General features: G+C 33.1%; 1 protein-coding gene across 1 annotated transcript in view; it reads left to right on the top strand.

The window, feature by feature from the left end:
* The window catches only part of LOC127727848 (nuclear GTPase SLIP-GC-like), a 199256-nt gene that overhangs the window by 132448 nt on the left and 45335 nt on the right, over positions 1-21473 (top strand). The window contains exons 10-14 of the mRNA XM_052234963.1: positions 8053-8211; positions 9560-9748; positions 15148-15296; positions 19235-19400; positions 21157-21240. Of these exons, the coding sequence (XP_052090923.1) occupies positions 8053-8211; positions 9560-9748; positions 15148-15296; positions 19235-19400; positions 21157-21240 (747 nt within the window). The remainder of the gene's footprint in view (positions 1-8052; positions 8212-9559; positions 9749-15147; positions 15297-19234; positions 19401-21156; positions 21241-21473) is intronic.

A 21473-nucleotide genomic window follows, 5' to 3' on the forward strand; every position in this document is an offset into this window, starting at 1 on the left:
TATAACTAGTAATTAGGGCCCCGCTGAATGACGGACGCCCTATAGTGATCAGTCGGTCTGTCCCTCCGTAACAAATTGTGTCCGCTCTATATCTAGAGAACCGTTATGATTACAAAGTTTATACTTGACATGTATATTAACCAACACCAGAGGGTGTGTCATAATGTATGTACAACTTCCTAGGTCAAAGGTCAAGGTCAAAAACTTTGGTTTTAGTTGACAACCCCATGTCCTATGGTAAAGATCGTGTCCGCTCTATATCTTGAGAACCGTTATGATTTCAAAGTTTATACTTGACATGTATATAAACCAACACCAGAGGGTGTGTCATAATTTATGTACAACTTCCTAGGTCAAAGGTCAAGGTCAAAAACTTTGGTTTCAAATTTTTTACCACACATTATTCACAGCGGGGCCCACAGAGATGGCTCCCATCTCAATGATATCTAGTTGGACCTGGTTGGGTTTTTTTGCAGTTAAATTTTAGTCTAAAATTAAAAGTTTTTCAAATATCAATATGACCTTTCCAAATTTCAAGGAATTTGGGAAAACTACCTGGATTAAGAAAAATTGCATCTGTTCTTCATGATCAAACGACAGTATCCAAAGCTAAATTTGAAATTATTTTCTTCATGTTAATTTTTTTAGTACCGGGTATTTTATTGATAAATGTACTCAGTTGTTTGTTTGCAGTGTAAGGTTAAAGTTATTTAGACGTCAATAAATTGTAAGTATTAATTTCTTCATCAAACTTTAATTGAATGTAATGAACGTTGGACATGATCAAGAATTGCATCTGAAGAAAAAGATTGATTGTTTCATACTAACAGTAGCAAACGCAAAAATAGAACAAACTCATCTACGGCACTTATAACTTGGTAAGCTAGACCCGTGTTTGACTACATAAGACTCTTCAGTGGCGCATGAATCAAAACAGTAAGAAAGCCAAATCAAATATGAAATTGAAGAGCAAAAAAAACAGGGTTTAGTTCAACCCTTTAGAATTTTTAGTTAGATTGAAATGTGCCAAACTTGTCTTAAAATTTTTTTGAAGTACCAGATATATGTGTTTAAATGCATCAACATATGTCAGCGGTCAGTATCTTTGCAGGTTATCTCTTAGTTTTTTTAAAAACTCAATAGCTTGAAAAAGGAAAAAAAATTATACAAAAGAAAGGCTCATCAATGTTCATGAGCAGTATATACCAACAGAAAAAAAAAAGATGTACAAATTATGACACAAATTCTAAAAGAAATTATACATGCAAAAATGCTGCAATAAATCACACTCCTTTTAAAATGTCTTTCAAATCACAATCCAGGTGAAAAGATGGTCTTTCTGTCTTTCCCAAACAAGCATGACAGGTAAAAAAATTGTAACTCGAAATACCATTTTCCCATAATATTTCATACCTGGTAGAATGTATAATCTTGACCACGAACGTCATTTAAATTTTTGCAGTTTTGGAAGACGTCTAGGACTTTTAACACTTATGGCCTTGTGAACCCTAAAGGGTTTCTTGGTTAATGGACAATTAAGACAATTTTAAAGCAGTGTAAGGGAGGTAATCCAAATGTAATCCAAACATAACATGTTGGATTACCTCCCTTACACTGCTTCAAAATTATGTATAAAAAAAAATTGTATATTTCTTGAGGTGATTAGCTGTCAATTTACTTTAAGAAGTTACTATTAAATTTATGCTGATTAAGGAATATCAATTTTCTATTATAAGACTTTTATGATGTATTTGAATGGTTAATTATGGTTGCATCTCCAATGGAAATTTGAATTGAAATTATGACCATATCTTGAGGGAAAGAATTTATTTTTGGAAAAGGGGTGGGGGAGGTGAAAAAAACTTTGAATGGGGGGTGTAAAAAAGAAATTTGGGGGGGGGGGGGGGGGCAATTTTTTCTCATTTCAGATTTCAGAAATTAAAAAGAAAATTTATTCATATATTAATATATTATATTATTTATATCACAAAAGCAAAAAATTGAGTATAAATTCAAATCATATAACCAATTCTAAGTTCTTTTGCTACAGTTATTCTGTGTCAGAAACCTATTATGTGTCAAATATTTAATTACAATCCAAATTCAAACCTGTATCAAGCGTGAATATTGTTTCCATTTTTGCCCCAACGGTTCAGGGTTGGACCTCTGTGGTCGTATCCAGCTGCGCTTGGCGAAGCAATTTATTTTATGCTAGTACAAATGTATATTTTTGACACTGAGTATGTGGGATTGATAACATTCAGAAGGAAAATTTTTAAAATGAGCATGATGAGTGGGTTTGAATTTCCAAGATTGAAGCAAATGTAGAGCAAAAATTAAAACACAATACAATGTTCATGTATTTACAAATACACTTGTATCAGAGATTGGCTATTTTTATGCCCCCGCCGTAGCGGAGGGGGCATTAAGTTTTACCCTTGTCCGTCTGTATGTCTGTACATCCCAAAATTGGTTTCCGTTCTCTAACTTTAGTTTGCCTCAACCAAATGTTATGAAACAATGCTATTTACCACAAAACACAGATCAAGATCAAATTTTGGTGGCGTCACTTTTACAGTTCTAGAGTAATGCCCATTTACAAATGGAAAAATTGCTGAATTTTTCGTTTCAGTTCTCTAACTTAAGTTTGCCCCAACTAAATGTTATAAAACTTATAAACAATGCTTATTACCACAAAACTCAGATCAAGTACAAATTTGGGTAGCGTCACTTTTACAGTTCTTGAGTTTATGTCCCTTTCTAATTTTATATGCAAGCGGGGGCATCATCTGTGTCCCATTGAATTATTTTTGATGATGATGATGATGGATGGCTGCTTAACGTCTAATTATTTTTGAGAAATAATACTAATATCAATGGAAACAATTGCGATCGTATACCTCAGAGCAATCATGCTCTTTGATTATTAGTTGTAATTGGCTTTGAACTAGTTGTCAGTAACTGCGAGTACTCTCAGATCTGTACTTAGTGTCTTTTTTGTTGTTAGGGATGAGGGATGTATATATAGCCTGCCACGTCTGGTCTGTGTTTTTGTTTGATGTTTTTGTGCTTTGTATCAATCTGATGAGTTAAGTTTTTTTCAACTAATTTTTGTCAAGCCTGCTACTTCTGTCACCGAAAGCTCAACATAGGGAAAGTGATACAGCAGCGGCGTTAACTAACTACTTAAAAGCTTTATATTTCAGAAGGTGGAGACCTGGATGCTTCATACTTTGTATATAGATGCCTTATGTCATGAAGTTTTAGTCTGTCATATGTCCATTGTCCTTGACCTCGTTTTCATGGTTCAGTGACTACTTGAAAAAAGTTTTTTTTAATCTTAATTTCTCTCTTATTGTGAGTAATAGGATAACTAAATTTAGTATGTGCATACCTTGCAAGGTCCTCATGCCTTTCAGACAGTTTTCATCTGACCTCGACTTCATTTCATAGATCAGTGAACAAGGTTAAGTTTTCATGGTCAAGTCCATATCTCAGATACTAGTATAAGCAATAGGTCTACTATATTTGGTGTATGGAATGATTGTTAGGTGTACATGACCAATTGGCAGGTGTCATCTGACCTTGACCTCATTTTCATGGTTCAGTGGTTAAAGTATAGTTTTCATGTCTTGGTCTTTTTTATGCCCCCTGCGTAGCAGAGGGGGCATTAAGTTTTACCCTTGTCCGTATGTATGTACGTACGTCCGTACGTCCCAAAATTGATTTCCGTTCTCTAACTTGAGTTTGCCTCAACCAAATGTTATGAAACTTATACACAATGCTTATTACCACTAAATACAGATCAAGATTGAATTTTGGTGGCTTCACTTTAACCGTTCTAGAGTTATGCCCCTTTATAAATGGAAAAATTGCAAAATTTTTAGTTTCCGTTCTCTTACTGAAGTTTGCCTTAACCAAATGTAATGAAACTTATACACAATGCTTATTACCACTAAATACAGATCAATTTTGAATTTTGGTGGCGTCTCTCAAACCGTTCTAGAGTAATGCCCCTTTATAAATGGAAAAATTGCAAAATTTTTAGTTTCCGTTCTCTAACTTAAGTTTGCCTCAACCAAATGTTATGAAACTTATACACAATGCTTATTACCACAAAATACAGATCAAGTTTGAATTTTGGTGGCGTCACTTTAACCATTCTGGAGTTGTGCCCCTTTATAAATGGAAAAAAAAATGCAAAATTTTTAAATTCCGCTCTCTAACTTAAGTTGCCTCAACCACAAAACACTGATCAAGTTGAATTTTGGTGGTGTCACTTTAACCATCATCGAGTTATGCCCCTTTTTAAATAAAAAAATTGCAAATAATTTAGTTTCCGTTCTGCAACTTAAGTTTGCCCCAACCAAACATTATGAAACCTATACATAATACTTATTACCACAAAACTCAGATCAAGTACTAATTTTGGTAGTGTCACTTTTATCGTTCTTGAGTTATGTCCCTTTATAATGTTGTATGCAAGCGGGGGCATCATCTGTGTCCATGGGGACACATTCTCCATTTATTTCCTAATACTTTACGCAATAGGTCAACGATATTGGGTGTATGGAAATATTTTACGATGTACATGTCAGTCTGGCAGGTTTTATTTTACTGTAACCTCATTTTCACTGGTTAAGTTTGTTTCTTAGAAATTATAAGAATAGGTCAACTATATTTGGTGTATGGAATGATTGTAAGTTGTACATGTATTTCAGGTTTGGTTTATCTGACCTTGACCTCATTTTCTTGGATCATGTTAAGTTTATGTGATAGTTGTAGTAAAGCTTTATATTTAGGACTATCAACATAAAATCAATGGTCAGTAGAGCAGGCGAGACATTTTAGTGTGTGCACTCTTGTTATAGTTGTTCTTATGTTGTGCTGTTGCACAACTGTCTCAGGTTAGGGGATATTTTGTTTAATAAGACTGGTACATCATTATTGGGTCTATATATATATTGCTTCCAAAGTTATACGGTAGTCCTGAATGGTCAGATATCTAATATAATAAAATTACCAAACAAGTCTATAGTTTCCTCATGGAGATTAAATTCAAGAGCAAAAATAGCTACCCCTCTTCTTTTACTAGAACAAGAACTAAATTTCCCCATATATCCCCATTCATGAAGCCATTGTTTTTCTTTTCAGATGTGCTTTGAATGTCTACTAAATATAGTTATATCATATATAAGTCCTTATATTTTGTAAATATATCAATTCTTTTAACTGTTTCTGATAAACCCCTGCAGTTAACACTACCAATAGTTATAGTCAACATAATCAGGGGCAGATCCAGGATTTTGGAAAGGGGGGGCGTAGTATTAAAGATTGAAATTTTTTTTGACCTTTTTTGGGGTAAAAAACATAAAATAAGAGTAAAATGCATTTTATAGTTAAAGTGTAAGGGTTGGACATTTTTGGTGCCGTATTCTCTCCATTAATTGTCTATTATAAAATGATTGGATGGATCCAAAGCTATGTACTAATTAATATATTTGATGTGGGATTTGTCAGTAAAAAATGGACATGGAAAATTCTCATTGTTGTATGGTTAGTTAGCATAACCTCACAGATTTCTTGTTGTAAACAAGATATACGGCTATTCAATGAAATTTACAATACGACCGACACGAAGAAAGACAAACAAGCAATTTTTATCCAAATGTTTGGTTGAAATGTTTCAACCAACAAAGGAAGTGAGGGGTTCCAAATCAACCAAAGGCTACGAATGAGTCGGAAATGACAATGAAGTTGTGAATGACGGTCGACACATGGAGACATATAGGCCACACCCAGCAGGCAGGTTGCAGTCGGGCCTTGAAAAAAGTATTCAGTATATTAGTTCGGCGAAACAGACATTCCGGTCAGATATGGGATTCACATGCAACCCCCCAAAAAAAAAATTACGCCCGTTTTTTATTCATCATGTTCATTTAATGCTAAATACTTTTGTTGAAAATATTTTTTTCTAATAGCAAAAAAGATTATTGTTTTCAATCCAGATACGGCCAGTTTAAGACAAAAATCAGGGTCAGAATTTTTTCTCTAAAATATCTCAGACTGCCCCCTCAAATCAAATGGTCCGTACCTTAGACTTTAAATCTATATCTAGAGCTTACTGACTGGGGATCACTATTCAGCAATGTTATTAATGGGCTGGGGCGTGTGGGGTTAAACATGTTTTCGTAGGTAAATAATATTGCTGTGGAACTTTTTTTTTCATGAGAGTGTAATAGAGTATTACTTTCTGTTGGGTGGAATTGTGAAATAGAAGTCAATACGTTCTTGCTCAATACTTTGTCGCTTTGAAGGCGTCATGCTTGTCATCCTCAGCCTAAGCAATGTGTTACTGTAATTTGAATTTCAAAATGACTGAGTGACGTTTTTTTCGATGTACTGGTCAACTCCACCGTAGAGAATCACATGACTTTGGCATAATCAATAATATATTACAGTAAATACGAGCGAAAAATATCTTTATAAGTAAAGAATTGTCGCATAAAAATTAAATACACGAGAAATGGCAAAGTTCGCGAAGTCTAGTCTGATTAATCATTTTACAAAAAAAAAAAAGAAAAAAAGTGCAAGCAAAGGGGGGGCGTACGCCCTCTACGCCCCCCTCTGGATCCACCACTGATAATATAATAAAGTGGTTAAACAAGAGTAGCATAAACAATATAAATATCTAAAAGCACAATATATCAAAACAGCATTAACAAAACATACATAAAAGCTGTTTCACAATGTTTAAATTTTTTACTTAAAAATACCAGAATTACCCCCAAAAAACTTTTGTCGAGAGCTCAAAGAAATTTATCGATGAAATAAAACTCAGATATTCAATTAAGTTACAAATGATGAGAATGTGTAAACAAAATTACATACATTGTGCATGGTGTATGAATCAGTATCTATTTGTTCTAAAAATATCAATGATGTCGTTGTTAAAGTGATATTTAGAATAGGAGTTATCTTCCTTTGCAATAAATGTAGTTGAACCAAGTACAATTACTGACAAAAGAAGATATCTCCAATTCATAGCATGACCTTTCGTTGCTAAATATAATCAATGTTTAATTGTTAGTTCTCACGGCAAAATAAATGCAATCTTTACCCTTCAGTGCTCACATTAGTACTTAGATTTTTTACTACTGTTTAGATTAACAGCAGCAATTTTATTTTTGCATTTTTTGCGGTAGGATTTGAAACACAAAAATAAAACTATATCAAGAACCGATTTGAAGATGAAGACCATATATGAACATATAACGATAACGTTAGTATATGAAGAGGACCAATTTATAACAACGGTTTTACAGACGATATATAAACAACAAATTTTAAAACTCTATTTCAAAATTAAAGGCAATGTTTTAAAGGAAAACTTTAACTCATGACAGTCTAATTGAAATGAAGACATCTCAAACTAGCCTGTTATATAAATAACACTTGTGACAATTAGGTAAATGACACCTGTCAATTAATTTTAAAATGATCACCACATTGTATCTGCTACATATATCATTAAAATCAAAAGATTGATTAAATAGCACTAATCCTAGCTACTAATTTACACTTGATTATGTCTTTCTCTGTTATTGGGTAATGTGTTTTTACAAGCAACTATAGATATAGCAGCTAGATTACGCTAAATCTAAGTCAAATAACTTCAGATCTACATGTACATTATTGTATCTATGTATTAGGATAACTGTTCACTTTGTTCAGACAGTGGTGACTTTACTGTTAATGTGTCACTCCAACTATTGCAGTCTATTGAAAAATCCTACACACTTACCATTTCTTTTATCATAATCATGGTAATGACATGTATGAATTTATTTCTAATACCATTTGCAAATCATATTAAGGTAAAATAATTCGTCAGAATTGTTTAAAATTGAAATATATTTTGGTGGACAGTTAACATCTACTGGCATCAAACAGAGGTGCCTTACATGTGTTTATTTTTATGCAAGATAACAATGAATTGTAGACAAAGAAATAAGAATGTTTTGTCTGAATGGTAAGAAATTTTGTTTTCAGGTATTTGACAATGAAGAAGACACAGAAATACCAAAGATAAGGCTATGGATAAAGGAAATTGTAGAGCGAAAGAAACAGGCTGCTACTGAACACTTGATGCGTTACTTAACCTCTTTTTTAAATGATATAAAAAATTACCTGACAGAAAATGAACTTGAGGTAAAATGCTTTAGTGTTGATTAGACTTTAGATATGAAGAATAAAAATGACATTTCATTGCTAGAATAAGAAGTTATATTCCTGTGCAAAGCATTCACATTTGTTTCTGATTTCTATTTATATTTCGGCATTGCACCCATGCAACAAAACTATTTTCTGGTCAATATAGCTACAGGAAATCAGAAACTTACCTTAAGCATGTAAAACAACTGTGACCCACACACAAATCTAAACATCTTCCTGTTTAAACATGAATCACATGTGGTGTCGCTCCTTGAATAATTGTACATTTCAAAATGATTTGTTATTTACAAAAAGTAAAACATGCCCTTTGTCATATTGTTGAGTCATTAATATTTGTCAGGTACTATTTTTGTAGATTTCATGGGTATCAGATGAACCATAAAGGAGAAGGTCCGGTAAGGGCTAATTTTGGCCTAAAATTTGAAGTACATCTGATGAAAGATTTTTGACATTTTTCAAACACTAAAGTGTCTACTTCATTCGATTCAATTAGTTTATGTACAAGATTTGATCTGATTTGGTCATTAAAGACGTTCAAATTCAAGCTTCAATATGAAAAATCTATCAAGTATGCCATAAAAGGTTACTTTTCAGATGGTTTTTGTCTAAAATGTAAGTGGCCGCATTTGTGTTCAGTTTCAACCTTTATAAATGTTATGTATAATCATCAAATACAACATGTATTTAAATATTAAGACTAAACACAAGTTATGCCACTTCCATTTTAGACAAAAAACGTCTAAAAATTAGCACAAATGCTAAAATTGTGAAGATTTCAGTAATTTAACATGAGTTACTGATGCTAGTACTTGATGAATGTGCATTGTATTGTCAAAACAGCCCATATTTGTGAAACTAACGTATTCTACTTTCCAATAAATAGCTAAAAGTTTATATTTTAAACAAATTGTAAAAATGCTATATTTTGGGGCCAAAAAGGGGTCTTACCAGGGCTACTCCTTTTAGTGCTCAATGTAGTACAAATTTCCTATTGGCTGGTAGAATTAGTCAAAACAGAACTATGTTCTCTCCATCCACGAAAACTGGTAACTAATTGACTATGAATGTAAATGAATCAACAGTTACTACAGTATGGGATATGCATCTTTTATCTGCAATTTCTCATGTAAAACTCACTATACAATGTATTGACCCTTTTACAGAATATTCATCAATTAAAGCCATTGTGTACCTCTTATTTCAGTTTTTAAATTGAACTTTTATTGGGGCTTCCAAGTACTTTGGGATGTTTTGGTGAATGTAAAATTTTGAATTCTTCTAAACATTTGTTCTTGCTTTTAATTTGTTTCAGTTTCTTTTTCAGTTCAAAAGTTACTCTGAGATTGTGAAGGTAGCAGTGGAAATATTATGTGACGAATTACATCAGGAACTACAGAACACCTCTGTGAAACTCCTATATGACTTAACAAAAGAGATATCAAAGACTGAGTATAATCTAGAAAAAGGTGTTAAAAGTGCTGAGGATGAAGCTATTTCAGTGTGTAAAGAATGGGTAAGATATTTACTCTCAAGCATTGACTGATAGATTGATGATTGATTAATGTCATGTCAGTTCAAAAAGCTATATTCCAATGAGTCAAGCATTAAAATTGCAAATAAAACTGCTAGAAAAAAACACTTTTACAGTTCTCTAGTTATGTCCCTTTTTAACTTTATATGCAAGTGGGAATTCTTTTAACCTGAGGGAGAACCCAGACAGGTGAATTTTTTTTTATTATGCCCCAGCTGTAGACAACGGGGCATTAAGTGTTACCCTTGACTGTCCTTCCGTCTGTCTGTCTGTATATTCGTCTGTCCAATTTTCGTTTCTGCACTCTAACTTAAGTTTTCCTCATCCAAATTTAATGAAACTCATACATAATGCGAAGAACCAAAACTAGCAGACAGAGTTCAAATTTGGGCAGTGAGTCACTTATCGTTCTAGAGGTATGCCCCTTTTTAATTTTTTAAAATTGCAAAGGTTGAGCGGGGGCAATCGTGTCCTCAGACACATTCTTCTTTTATTAGAACCTGTAATAGAACTCAGACAGGTAAAAATTATTTAAACCTGTGGTAGAACCCTCACAGAAGATTCAGCAAGTAGGTTTTAGAAACCTTAGTATGTAATAATTCAGATACACATGATGGGTTTGATCCAAGCTAATTTTTTCTAAATCGTGTATTTATAATTGGTAGGGGGATCTAAAATATCTTGTGGTCTATGGGCTCTAGTACTCTGAGGCCCATTATTCTCGTTTATTGCTTGTAAACCATAGATTAGGGATGTTCTCCTTTACAAATCAAACAAACATAACTATTGTGACAGATTATAGTTGCACATCCTTTTAGACCATTGAAATTGTTACAAATCTCTCAACCTAAATGAAACATTCTATCTTCGGTTTACAAGTGTCAACAGATTCGTCATTCCTCATTCTTGTACTTCTTTTACTGTTTTGGTAACAAAAAACAGAAGTGGGAAAAATGCTATCAGACAGGTTGCAGACGTGAGTGGGTGGGTATTTGCAAAGAGGTTACAAAAGAGAGCATTGTTTCTAATTGACCAATGTACTGCTATGTTGTTAGATTGCATATGTGCTGCAGCATCTAAGGATAGTATTTTGTGATATTCATAAAAACCCTTACCTCAATATCTCAAGACTAGATTGAAAAGCAGTGCTGATTAATTATTTTTACAGGAGTCATGTCAATGTAAATTCTATATAACATTGCATTGTAAGGGCTCTCAAGTGTATAATTCTTTCCAGTTTTTTATTTCTTGTTGAATTTTTATGACGTTTATTATCAACTGCTGATATCAGCAAGGTCTTTGAAGATTTTCAACAAACTATTTTTAGAGGAGTTATATATGCCCCATGGAAATGGAAATATATGGAACATAACTTTGTTAGCAATCTTTTGGCTATATTTCTTGTAAGATATTTATTAAAAACTTTAAAAAGATTTTTTTTTTTGCTTAGTTGTTGCTTTTGAGCAGATAAAATATGTGCAACACAGGGGATATTTGAACTTTGTTCTTTTATATTGATAAAAATAACCAATACAGTACTGTTCTTTAAAATGGTAGTCCTGACAGACCTGCCCAATAAATTATAATATCCTTGTAAAAAACACAATAAAAAACTGATTTTTTTTTGGCCAACTTCAGTATGAAGAGGCTTCAAATATAGTCAACTAAAATTGTTTAAAATCCACTTTTGATTCACTGCAGAAATGAGTATTGCTACTTTTAAGAAAATGAGTTTAAGATATTTATTATACCCCCGCTTTCAAAAAGTGGGGGTATACTGTTTTACATCTGTCTGTCCGTACGTCCATCCATCCATCCGTCCGTCCGTCCCATGAATATTTTTCGTCGCATCTTTCTCAGGAACTACATTACAAGGATTTCTGAAATTTGGTTTCAGGGTTTATATAAGTCAGCTATACCGTGTGATGCGTTTTCAGATTCATCACTCAACAACTTCCTGTTTACTGTCAAGTATTTGGGCAGGGGTATGCTCACAGTTTCACTTGTTTGAATTAATTTTCCACAGATAAATTTAATGCCCCCCACCCCTGTTTCAATTTTTAAAGAATTTGAAAAGAAGACTAATTATTGTCAGCTTACCTTATGTGTATGTTTTCTGACATGAAATGCTTAGAACCTGTATGAAACTACTTTGATAACAAATTGAAAGCATTTCAGAATACTATAAATGTAAACTGTAATAGTTAATCATTCCAACATTCAAGATAATATAAAATATCCAATCCTGCCGCTGTTTCCAGTCCACATCTTACTGTATGCCCATTTATCTATAAAATTTTACAATTTCTGCCTCTAATGGTCAGTTCAGAAATCATGTCACAAAAATATCATCTCTAACCATGTATCTAACATAATTTGGCTAATTTATGAACTAGAAGTGTTTAAACAAAGCCATATTTGCAAAAATTATATGTATGAAGTTACCAGTTTGATATATAAATTCATTAAAAGTTTTATAGAACTGACTGCTAAAATCTGTTTTTTGCATAACTTCCAAGCAAGGTTGTTGTTTTCTATACTAAAGGCCTTCATGATAATAAAATCATAGCCTTTACAGGTTAAATTATCTGTTTTATGACCCAGGGGTTAGGGATTTTTCTCAGTTTTTTGTCACTGGGGCCTCAAATTTGCTAAATAATTCTGCTGTTTCTGTGAATATGAAATATTTAGTATATTTTTAGGATAGAACACACTATTGGTAGTTTTAAAGAGGTATTTTTGTATCTGTAGCTTGTATTTTTTTATGCCGCGGTCACAATCAGGTGTTACAGCTTACTTATTGGTTTTCTACAAGACAAAAACACCCGAAAAACAATGTTCATCAAGGATCTATGAGTTTCAATGACTGCGAAGAATAAATATAAGCACTTCTTAGCAATATTAATTACATATATATTATGGATTCTATGCATACTGTTAACTGTGAATTTATGGGGAGTCATCATATTTAAGGCCCAGGATTTTCTCAATCTTCATGAAATATTTATTAAATTTTATATTTGAGTTAATTTCATTAAAATCTCTGAAGATAAACCATATTTGATGAAATTCTACATGTTCTCTTTTTTCACCCAATATAGGTTGCACTTCTGTAAATATAGACAATGCAACTTCCTATAGGAACTCCTTTTACAGCTCAAACTACGCCACTTTTACAATGAAGTTTCGTAAAAAATTATATCTAGAATGGAAATTTTATATGTACATTTACTACTATTTTTTTCAAAGGTCAAAACATAGAGCTGTGCAGCATATTTTCAACATTTATGTTTTGAACTTCCAAGAGTTTAAACTTATACTAAAATTCTGTACTACCCCTCCCCTCACTTTGGGTCTTCCTCAGAATTCAATTTCGCCGCTATCAATGTGTATTTATACTGGTAACATTCCCAAGTTGTGTCTCTTATGTTATGAAGCATAGAGATCATATCTAGGAACCAGTAGGTAAACAAAACAAATTATCTATGCATATTAAATTTCTCCCCAAAAGAGGCATGGTTTGTGAAACAGCTGTATTTACAAAGTGCAACCTTTAGAGGAGGTTCAATTTTCCATGGCTGAGAAAAATGTTTTCTTACATGTTTTAACTTTTATTCCTATCAAGTACTTTAAAATATTCAAGCATTATTACTGTATGAAGTAAGTGAATAGGTATGACAATTTAAAAATATGAGGTCTATAGAGGGAGTAAAAATGTTTAAGAAATATTTTCTAACAAATACTTATTCAAGCATTATTACTAAATGAAGTAAGTGAATAGCTATGACAATTGAAAATCGGAGGGTATATAGGGGGGTTCAATTTTCTATGATTGAGTAAAAATGTTTCAAAATATTTTCTAACCTGTGTACTATTGTTTGTCTGTTTGTCTGTTGGTCTTTTTCTTTTTTAGCCATGGCGTTGTCATTTTTTTTTTTTCGACTTATGAGTTTGAATATCCCTCTGGCATCTTTCGCCTCTCTTTTATTCCAACCATGTACAGATTTTCAAATTGTCATAGCTATTCCAGCTATGTTATATAGTTATAATGCATTGATAAGTACTTGGTAGGAATAAAACATGTTAGAAAATATTTTTAAACATTTGACTCAACCATGGAAAATTGAACCCCAACAAAGGAAAACTGAATCCCCCTATAGTCCTCAGATTTTCAAATTGTATAGTTATAATGCCTTAATAAGTACTTTTTACTCAGCCATAGAAAATTGAACCCCATACCATGGAAAACTGAAACCCTCCTCTATAGACTTCAGATTTTCAAATTGTCATAGCTATTCAAACTACTTTATATAGTTATAATGCTTAACCTAATGAACATTGGACATTTATTTAAAGGAATCCCTGCTTTGGAAAATTGACCCCAGGTTCAATTTTCCATATGGGGTTTTGACCTTGGGTTCAATATCTTATGGAAAATTTACCCCAGGTTCAATTTTCAATATGACACCAGACATCCTGTGCAAATCTTTGTTGTTGTATTGGTATTTAGACATTGCTGTCCGCAAGTAAGACATATAAATATGTTGATTGTAGAGTGTTAAAGTTTACCTGTAGAACAATTAAATGTTCATAAAAAATAAGGAGATGTGGTATATTTGCCAATGATACAACTTAGGAGACCAAAGTATTATGGATGTAAACAACTATAGGTCACTTTCAAAAATGAGCAAAACCCATAAACAAAATTGAGTATGTAAGCTATAAAAGTCCCCAGCATAGCAAAATGTGAAACAATTCAAACAAGAAAACCAACAACCTTATGTTTGCTTAAAAGATAAAAGAAAAAATCAAATATGGCAGACAGCAACCAACTACATCCACTGAATTACATCTACTTGTAACAGGCATATAATGAATGTAGGGTGGATCCATGTTTGTGAGCACTCAACCCAACCCCTAACCAGAGACAGTGCTGTAACAAAACCACATAAGAATGAACTGTAAATATCAGTTGGAGAGGGTTTGACTCATCAGATCAACACGAAACACAAAAAAACAACAACAAAAAAGACAAAAGGTATGATCTAAGAATACTCCCAGTAACTGAAAGCTAGTTCCAAGCCATTCAAATGATTACTTAAAACAAACAAATAAATAAATCATCTTTTACCAAACTTAAATATCAATCAGTACACATCCAACATATTGGAAATAAAGACATCATAAACAGTCTGAGAAAAACATGACCTTGCGCATTATGCCAAAATATAAGAATCGACTGGATGTAGGAACATAAGTGTCCATAATTGTATAGCAAGATATATTGAGTAATGTTTTAATTTATTTTAAATAAAATTAATGTTAGTACTAAAAAGACAATTTCAGATATTATAGTATGTTATCTTTTCTTTATATTTCAGGGGAAATTGTACTTTTGGCCGACATACAAGGCTGCAGTAAACAGAAATGGTGTTTATAAATCAAGATCTGTTGGAGAAATCAATTTTAACGATGACTTAGTCTCTCCTTTGATCAGTGGCATCCTAATAAGGTGGACAGATTTGTTTAGGTAAGTATAATGATTCTCTTCTTTAAAGTAATTTAAGTTGTACTCATCATTCCTACAAAACATGTTTTGATACATTCACTCAAAATTCTAGTTACACCTTGGTCATTGGACATTGGCCAAATAATATGTTTTATTTCATATCGGTTGAGAATTAGCTTCTCGTATTGGATAATAAGGGGCCACATGACATTCTTTATTCTTCAGTAATATTTTCTAATGGTCTTTAACAGAAAAAACGGACCGGAAAACCGGTCGTTAACAGACTTTACATGTTAATGACCGGTGGGGCGTGGTTTCTCTGTTTGAGTGATGTCCCGTCATAAAACGCAATCGCGATTCAGACGTGTTTACAGTTTACAGTTTACAGTTAGGAACATGGCTGAATTGGAAGACACGTCTGCTAGTACAGACAACTCTAATGACCATTTTGCTGTACTTTCGAAAGCTGACAGAGATATACTACTCAGCAACAAGAATGCTGAAAGCACCAAAGCAGCCACCAAATTTGCAGTCTAGACTTTTCATGATTATTGCATGACAGTGGCGAGCTACCAGACGACAGTGGCCATTGACCTGCTACCCGACATGGCTCTTGATCAACTGCTTGAAAAATTTTATCCATCACTGAGGAACAAGAATGGAGAAAAATATGCTCTTCAAAGCTTGAGGTCAATACGGGCCGGCATTCAAAGGTAGGTACACTCGAGTTGCATATTCTTCCATCGTCTGTGAATGTTTACAGTTTGCCAAAATAATAATGGGGATTGATATTTCTGGAACTTTATTTGTGCAAGTGTAAAATGTGTATTAAGGATTATATGTATGTTTATAATTTTGAATATCAATGCATTTTGAACCAGAATCAATTTGTTTACATGTTCCTAAGGCACGTTCCATTTGATTTTCTGGGTAGGCCTGTTTTTGTTGGTGGGAGTACACTGCAGCTCAATTTGAATAACTAGCTTTAATTCATGAACATTTTACATATATTATGAACATGATATATGTACAAAACATAGTAGGTTGAATATGTATTTATATGTGCCATTAATTTTTCAGGTACTACACTGAACTGCCACGTAGACGGGAGATCAACATTATCAGCGGCGAAAATTTTACCCGTAGTAAGGCCATGTTTAAGGCTGTTTGTGTAGACTTGAAAAAAAGTGGTCTTGGTGATGTAACCCACAAACCTGTGATAAACGATGAAGATATGGCAAAGATCTGTGACTATTTTAAAACTTGGAAAACAGATCCAGTAGTCCTAATCCGAAAGGTTTGGTTTGATCTCATGCTTTTTTGCTGCCGTAGAGGAAGGGAAGGACTGAGAGAACTTTCGAAAACTTCATATGTTGTTGATTGTGACAGATCGGGTCAGAAATTCATAGAAAAAAATAAAATGGATCAGTATTGACAAAAAATCATCACACTGATGTAGAGAATTCATCCGGTGGGATCATTTATGAAGAAGAGGATAGCGACTTGTGTCCAGTTGCATCTTATACTTTTTATTTAGGGAAATTGAACCCTAACTGTGATGTACTATTTCAGCGTCCGCGACCTAATTACCATACAAAAGATGAGACATGGTTTGAGAACAAACCACTTGGAAAAAATACTTTCGGTGCATTAATGGTGAAAATCTCTAATTGTGCGGGATTATCAAAAGTATACACTAATCACTCATTCCGATCTACATCTATCACAACTCTGAGTAAAAGTGGTTTCGAGGACAGAAAAATCAAAACTGTATCTAAGCACAAGTCACTACAAAGTATTGAAAGCTACTCAAGGGACTCTTCACTCCCACAAAAGAAAAAGATGTCCAAAGCTCTTGCGTCGTCATTATATAATACTAAGGCAGAGATACATGTACTGTCTACCTAGAACAATGCAATAAGCACTGTCAATAACATTTCTCCTTCGACAGGAAATGCTGTTCCCAATAGAGCACCAACAACTGTTGCAGTACCACAAACTGTTCAAAACACTAATGCGTCTAGTACATGTATGCAACTTGATGACATTTATTTTCTCAGTGACAGTTTCATCGGTGAGTTGGCAGACTTTGATAAAGTACTGAAAGAAATTAGTGCATCACAAAACAATGTTCAAATCAATTACTCAAGAAAAGAGTCCATGTGCAACAGAAATGACCATAGCATTAATATTCAAAATGTATCGGGTGGAGTGTTCAATTTCTATGTTTCTAAAGACTAAATTTATACACGTATAACTATGTGGATTTTTTCCAGTTAAACATTTTCCTGTTTTCATTTTATATTGCAGTTGTTGTTGAATTGTTTACCATATGTTTTTGTTAATTATGAAATTATAGAAAACTTTATTTTGTATTCATATACTGAAAAATTGCACTCAAATGAATGGCAGTGACTTATAGTTATTCAATACTATGACTGATCTTCACTCCCTATAGAAATCGTAAATTAACTCGAGGTTACTTTGAACAATTTGAATTTATGAATTTTTTTTTAAAACATGGTTTCTCAATGAAATAAACATAATAGTTATTGAAAAACTGGTCATTATCGTAATATGGACTGCCTGTAGGACAGTGGTATTGACTGCTACAGCGATAATGACCTCGCCTACGGCTCAGTCATTTTTGCTGTCTCAGTCAATACCACTGTCCTGTGGGCAGTCCATATATCACGATAATGACCAGTTTTCAATAACAATTATGTAAATAACGACTAATACTTCAAACCCCAAGCAAACATTTTTTATGCCCATTGAATTTTAGTTCAGATGAAATTTTATTTAAATCAGAATGGAGCAGATTCTATTATACAATTTGATGCAATATTATTAGTTACATAGTGTGCTAGTGACCTAATACGATATATATGGGGTCAGTAAATTCCATATGGGGTGAGAGCAATAGCTTTGTGTAAATATAAAAATGAACATACAAACTTCCTTCTAGATCAACACACACTCACATATTATCATGTCATTCGTCACCTACAATTTTTCGCTAGCATTGTATATGTATTTCATATAAAATAACGGTTTTCAAAAAAATATTGCGGGTTCATTGCTGGTTTGATTTTAACAAATTTGGTACCAATAAAAGCAGAATTGTCACAGGTTTGTTTGTTTATTTTTTGGTTATATTTTTGTTGTAAAGCATTTTCATTTTTTGATGATATAAACTTAATTTTCAGCTTGTACCTTATGTGGTGAGTCTGAAACAGTTAAAGAGATTAAACTAACAATAGGATATTCAGATTTCTGATTGGAGTCATTCTGATAATTTTTTTGAAGTTTTGAGATAGCACATGCATACTTGTTTGGACTCATGATAAACCACATGTAGTCATTTCTTGGTCGTGTGTATTAATTTTCCTTTCTTGGAGTAAGGGAGATAACTCGCATAACTAACGACGCACGTTTTATATCCCGAATTCCGCTAGAGGCGTTTAATTACGTATACTTGGCCTTCACAGACTAACTTTATATTTTGTTAGTAGCTTGACAACTGAGATGTAACGTTTTGTAACGGTCAGATACTGGCTCCCTGTTTGCCGATGTTTTAATCTTTAATATGTGGAATGAATTTTAAAAAAATGTCCCACTTTTCTCCAATACTACTGAACAGAATGACTTCACATTTTGACCAGCTGCTCAAATGTGATGAGTGGTAAAGTGTGTTTGCTTTTCAGATCTGTCAGACAGCTACTTCATCTTTTCCTATACTTTGAATTACTTTAGTTGGGGTATGACAAGATGTGTGTTCTTGTTGTGATAATTATTCACATGATTTTTGCCATTGAATGTTTAAAAGCAGTCAGGCAATTAAAAGAAAAAAACAGTTAACACAACAAACCTTGGAAAATAAATATTTACATGCTTGAAAACTGGAAAGAATAATGAATTAATAAGACTTCATAATGAATGATGTTTTCTAATTTCAGTGAAGATTTATGGAAGATACTGAATGACTATTGGTACAATGAAAATCATCTTGAAAAAACCATAAAAGAGTATACAAACAAACTGTCTGACAAAGTGAAAGATTACATACCTACACCACAGCTTGAAAAACTCAAGAAAAGGATTAATGACAATTCTTGGCAAGAGGTACTGTTTCAAGTTATGGAAATGATAACATTTCACTGAAAATGCGATACCAATTATTCTTCCATCTAAAAAACCTCCATTACAAGATGAAGACTGATTCAAATTTTAATATGACTTGACTATAATAGTAGTGGGGCATTATGTTTTCTGGTCTGTGTGACCATCTGTGTGTTATTTAATTTGTCTGTCACATATATTAGTCTAAAGATTTTGGTCAAGGAAGTTTACCATGAGGTTGTGACATTTTGATGTGAACTTATAAATTATTTGCAAAATTATGGTGTTAACCCAAAATGCATTGATCAATGACCATGGAAATAATGTGCTTGTGTAAAACCAGTACATTTTCAGGTGAATTATTTTGATTCAGTAAAGTTGTGGTGCCATCAACTTGAAACGTGGTACAAATATTTATTATGATAGGAACATTTTAGATTGTATGTCAAATTATGGTTCTGATCCCAATTCCATGTAGTGGAGCATGGCATAGTGTCCTGTGGACATAGATTCACATTTGTATAAGCTTTCTGTGTTTACAACATATATGTACAAATCAAATGATATGATGTCTCTCTGCATAGTATGTTTTTCTAAATAAACATTGCAGGGTATCCTCACAACCATAAGTTTTGAAAGCCAAAATATATAACTTTGAGAGTATCAATTGAACCGTCAAAACTGGTAATTAAGGTAAAGTTTGTTTGAGGGAGTTGAAAGTATAGTTTTTTCATGTCTCCGCCGTAGCGAAGGGGGCATTAAGTTTTACCCTTGTCCGTCGGTGCGTACGTACGTCAGTACGTCCCAAAGTTGGTTTCCGTTCTCTAACTTTAGTTTGCCTCAACCAAATGTTATGAAACTTATACAAAATGCATATTACCACAAAACACAGATCAAGTGTGAATTTTGGTGGCGTTTCTTTTACCATTCTAGAATTATGCCCCTTTACAAATGGATATTGCTGAATTTTTCGTTTCCGTTCTTTTACTTTAGTTTGCCTCAACCAAATTTTATGAAACTTATATACAATGCTTATTACCACAAAATACAGATCAAGTTTGAATTTTGGTGGTGTCACTTTAACCATTCTAGATCTAGAGTTATGCCCCTTCACAAATGGGAAAATTGCTGAATTTTTCTTCTCGTTCTCTTTCTTTAGTTAGCTTCAACCAAATGTTATGAAACTTATACACAATGCTTATTACTACAAAATACAGATCAAGTTTGAATTTTGGTGGTGTCACTTTTACTGTTCTAGAGTTATGCCCCTTTATGAAAAAAATTGCTGAATTTTTCGTTTCTGTTCTCTAACTTAAGCTTGCCTCAACCAAATGTAATGAAACTTATACACAATACTTATTACCACAAAACTCAGATCAAGTACAAATTTGGGTAGAGTCACTTTTACCGTTCTTCAGTTATGTCCCTTTATAACTTTATATGATATGCAAGCGGGGGCATCATCTGTGTCCCATGGACACATTCTCCATTTATTTTACAATTTATTAATTGTATGAACTGGAAACTAAAAAACAAAATGTATCATTTAGATTTGCCCATTTAAAGCACTCTCTACTGGAAGGACTATACCTTGGGGACATAACTACCAACAGCAGTATTGGCCTAGTGGTAGAAAAAACTAGTGATCTAGCTAACAGTATAATGATCAGATAGAAATTTCTCTTGTGACATCAAAACTTTTAGTGGAATGTCTTTGATATTTTTTGATTAATAGAAATACAACAATTTATATTTACAGTTACAAAAAAAAATTAATCAGATAAAAGTCCATGTGGAGTGCCGTCAAAAACAGATTAACAGATTGTGTTCACCAATAATTCAGGTAGGATTACTCAATTTGTTATGGAACCCCAACTGACCCCCTCCCTCAAGTAGGTATGTATATGGTGGTCATTGCATTTTGTCATTGGTGCATATGTTTGATCATCTGCTTTTTTGTATCCACAACTCCTCTTAAACCAATATTGAATTTCATGAATCTTAGGTATCTAACGGTATTGTGCACCTCCTATTGATTAGTTTGTTCCAAATGATTTTTGGTGTATCTCATAGTAA

The sequence above is a fragment of the Mytilus californianus genome, unplaced genomic scaffold, assembly GCF_021869535.1.
Source record: "Mytilus californianus isolate M0D057914Y unplaced genomic scaffold, xbMytCali1.0.p SCAF_2, whole genome shotgun sequence".
NCBI classification, from domain to species: domain Eukaryota; kingdom Metazoa; phylum Mollusca; class Bivalvia; order Mytilida; family Mytilidae; genus Mytilus; species Mytilus californianus.